This window comes from Chenopodium album, chromosome 14 (genome assembly GCF_948465745.1).
Source record: "Chenopodium album chromosome 14, dcCheAlbu1.1, whole genome shotgun sequence".
Lineage (NCBI taxonomy): Eukaryota > Viridiplantae > Streptophyta > Magnoliopsida > Caryophyllales > Amaranthaceae > Chenopodium > Chenopodium album.
In genome coordinates, this window is record NC_137847.1 from 44,748,361 (window position 1) to 44,752,290 (window position 3,930).

Consider the following 3,930-nt stretch of genomic DNA (forward strand, 5'->3'; position numbering starts at 1 on the left):
ACCCAAAACTTGGAATCCACCTGGAACCTTTGTTATAGTCATACTTATCATGTTCGACTTTTGGTGCAAACTTTAAAATGTTGTTGGCATAATAACTAGAAATATGTGAATGTCATCTATTGAACTGTTATTAGTTTGTTATTTATCGTTACATTTAGGTTTTTATGTAGATATATGATAAGTCATCGATAATTCTGATTGAATTTGGCAAAAGATAAAAATGACACATGAATTGATCTTGTGAGAAACCTAATATATACTCCGTAAGTTTTATTGGCATGTACGATATGAAAATGCCACATGAAAGACCTAACAGTGATCCAATAATATGGTAGTACTCAATAATTACATACTTCTAATTTAAAAATGACCTTATTTGAATATTGAATTTTGTCAACCCGACCCAACTTCAGCCAAATCGAAAAGGATATGAATTGGATTTGACCATACATTAACTTTATCCTAATCAAATTGAACTAAACTTAATTGAACTGAAATCAACCGAACCGAATTTACCTGACCCAAAGTCATTAGACTCGAAATTAACCTTGTCAAACTCGTTTTGAAGCCGATATGAATTTATCTGAACCGATCTGAAATCTCGACCCTAACTCGACAATTCTTGTCGCGATCCAAACCGAGGTGGGTTGAAATGGTAATACCTTTGACCCGAATAAATCCGACCCGTAGTGAGTCAACCCAAACTTTATCCGATTAATCAAATTGACACCTCTTAATCTCAATCACAAGTATCGGGATGTAACCAATTGCCCATTTTGCCCCTCATTTGCACAAGAGCACACACAAACAAAAAACAAAAACAAAAATATACGGAGTATATGGCGAGTACTTGTATTTAATTAGTGCATATAGGCGCATAAGACCTATGTATTTGGCATGTACATAGGAGAACAATTTGGGTTTCGGTGGTACATTTTCTTTCTCTTAATGGTACAGTGAAACATTTTTTGTATACTAATATACACATATAATGTATCATTAAAGTATAAGTTGTTTGAATAATACTTTTTGTATATTATTATGTATATAGTGTTATTTTTTGCCATTATATTTTCAACCCTCGGGTTCTCATTATTTACAAGAATGCCATCCTATTTGCATGCTCAATATATAGAGCCTATGCGCCAATACTTTTCCGTATTTAAGATCCAGGTTAAGTATTGGCGTTTGGCTGCTATTTACATGGCATGTAAATAGCAGCTATAAGACAAAAGAGTGATAATTTTTTTTTTTTCTCTCTAGTGGCACAAATAATGTACCAGTTAAATCTATAACGTTATAAATAGTACTACTAAAACAACCTATACTCTATTAGTATAAATTAAATATATAATAGTATATTAAAAATACCACTGTAAGTATAATGGTACATTAAAAGTACCACTGAAACTATAAAAAATCAAAAAAAAAATATTATGTAAATTTACCAGTTAGCTCTCCTATATGCATTCCAAATAAATAACAGCATGGCCTAATTGCCCTCAATAACAAGTACGTTGACGCACAATATTGGTAAGCCGATTACTATAATCAAAATCAGCAAATTGCATATATTAAGCCTTTTTCATTTCGTAAAACCGTCATCAGGCTTCACTACTTAATGGCCAATTATTTTAATTGACTTTGTTTTCTTCTTCTTCAAACCCAGATTCAGATCCATCCATCTTTTTTAACTAATACCCAGGTACTGTATTATTTTATATATCTCTGTTTTATAAGTTTCATAAATTGATGTTTAATTTCATCTAATTATCATTTGTTTTTCTGCTTTGCCTTTAATCCTCCAATTTTAATTGTATATTTATTATTTTCTAAACCCCATTCATTTTCTGCTTTCAATTTCTTATTTCATACTTTATATAGTTAATTGGCTTAACTCAATAATCTTCTTGTCTTGTTGCAGCAATGGCTCTATCTTTGCAGCGTTACACTTGGTCAGATGACAACAGCCGTTTTCATCATCTCTTGAAACAAAGGTCAAATCTTTATATCTCTTCCCTTCTAATTTAATTTATTTTATTTTTTGATTGGTGTTTTAAATTTGCTGATTATGTTTTTGGGGATTAATTTTTCAGAATTAATAAAGAAAAAGAGAGGTCAATGTTAATTGCAATTGAGAAGATTCATCATTTACCTGAAAATTTAATCATTGAGATTCTGTCAAGGTTACCTGTGAAAGATCTATTACAGTTTAAGAGTGTTTGCAAATCATGGCATGCTATTATTTCGAGTCCGAATTTCATATCAAAACACCTAAATAACTACTATAACAATGATGAAAGTTGGCGCGGTTGTATCCTTGTTCAATATTATGTTACCCATGCTGAACTTCAGCTGTATGAGCTGTTGGTTGATGAATCTCCTCGAGTTTTAGCTGATGAAGTGTTATATAGTATGCCAATGTATAGCTCGTATATTTGTGGTCCGTGTCATGGATTATATTACCTGTACCAGTATGATTCTAGTGGTCGTGCTTTGTGGAATCCGGCTATCAATGAGTTTAAACCCTTGCCTAAAATGATTTGTAAGCCTGATCTTCCGTCTGAATTCACTTATGCTTCTAATGAAGTTTTTGGTTTTGGGTTTGATCCTGTTAGTGGAGACTATAAGGTGGTTGTTATGAAAGGTTATTGGCTTACTAATTATGATGATGAAAGTGATGTCAAGCATCCTCTATCAGTCCTTGTCTATTCGTTGAGGACTGATTCGTGGAAGTATTGTGGAGATCTGGCTAGAGCTTATGATTTGGAAAGTAATAAATGTTACATCTATGTGAATGGATGTTGTTACTGGTTCGGATCATTTGAATATAGTTCTGAAGTGATCATTTCTTTTGATATGGCTACTGATGCGTTCAAAGAGATTGATGTTCCAGACTATGCACAACCAAGTTCTAAGTGTCTTGGAGTGTATGATGATTCTCTCGCGTTTCTGTCTCTCCATGAGACGGACAAGAAGTTTGATATTTGGATATGGAGTGAGGAGTGCTGGACCAAGAAATTTACTGTGGGACCATTGTCAGATATTCGGAGTCCTGTTGGTCATTGGAGAAATAACAGGCTCTTACTAGAATGTGAAGATGGTAAGCTGGTCTTATTGGATCCCGAAACACCACAAGAAATTAAGGATCTTGCATTTCAGAAGGAAAGGTGGTGTGAAGGAGTTTTTGCTTACATGGAAAGTCTGGTTTCGATCAAAGATAAGAACGAGTCAGGGCTGCAGCCTGAGGAAGGAAGCAGAAAATAACTAAGTATTGGATTCATCACTATCCAACATACCAGTGCAAAACCAGCCTATGTTTGCCAAGTGCTTTGTTTAAAAATAAAGAGTAGTAATCTTTTTATCTTTAGAGCTATTGATATTGATATATGGTGATATATCTTGTAAATTAGAGATATCGTTGATGTGTATTTTGTAATTTGCTTATTTTTTGTATTCCAATTGATGAAATAAGAGCCTTGCCACCTCATCTTAGTTTGTATATTTATGCAAAAGAACATGTTATTAATCTCTCCAAAAACTAGTTATGCTGGAAATGTGTTACACACTACCAAACACAGGCTGCGCTGCTGTTCACATCATCTTTTTCATATGTACTTATCCTTGCATATGGTACATTCTTAGCAACAGCTGATCCTTATTCAGTTGCGGGTGGCTGTTGAATGTTAAGAACTCATTTTACGGCCTCTGTTTATGTAATTATATGGTTGTTCCGGTGTTTTTATACATTTTTGGTGTAATCACTGAAATTTTGTCCAGGAACCTGTTGGAAATCCAGCACCATTACCTGTTCTCCAGTGAGTCTCCTCCTTTTCTTGCGCTAGTGAAGAAGCAGATAAGAGGGATCCAAGCTTTATATTTCCAAGTAACACTAAGAAATCTTCAACCATAATGCTCGTCTCTTCAACT

The 3,930-nt window shown here is 33.8% G+C and overlaps 1 protein-coding gene across 1 annotated transcript; it reads left to right on the forward strand.

The window, feature by feature from the left end:
* Positions 1 to 1,514: 1,514 nt before the first annotated feature.
* Positions 1,515 to 3,490, forward strand: LOC145580283 (F-box/kelch-repeat protein At3g23880-like). The gene is made up of 4 exons (XM_081637706.1): positions 1,515 to 1,533; positions 1,670 to 1,705; positions 1,925 to 1,997; positions 2,097 to 3,490. Exons 3-4 carry the CDS (start codon positions 1,927 to 1,929, stop codon positions 3,265 to 3,267), a joined length of 1,242 nt encoding a protein of 413 aa, XP_081493832.1. The 5' UTR covers positions 1,515 to 1,533; positions 1,670 to 1,705; positions 1,925 to 1,926; the 3' UTR covers positions 3,268 to 3,490.
* The last annotated feature ends 440 nt before the right edge of the window (positions 3,491 to 3,930 follow it).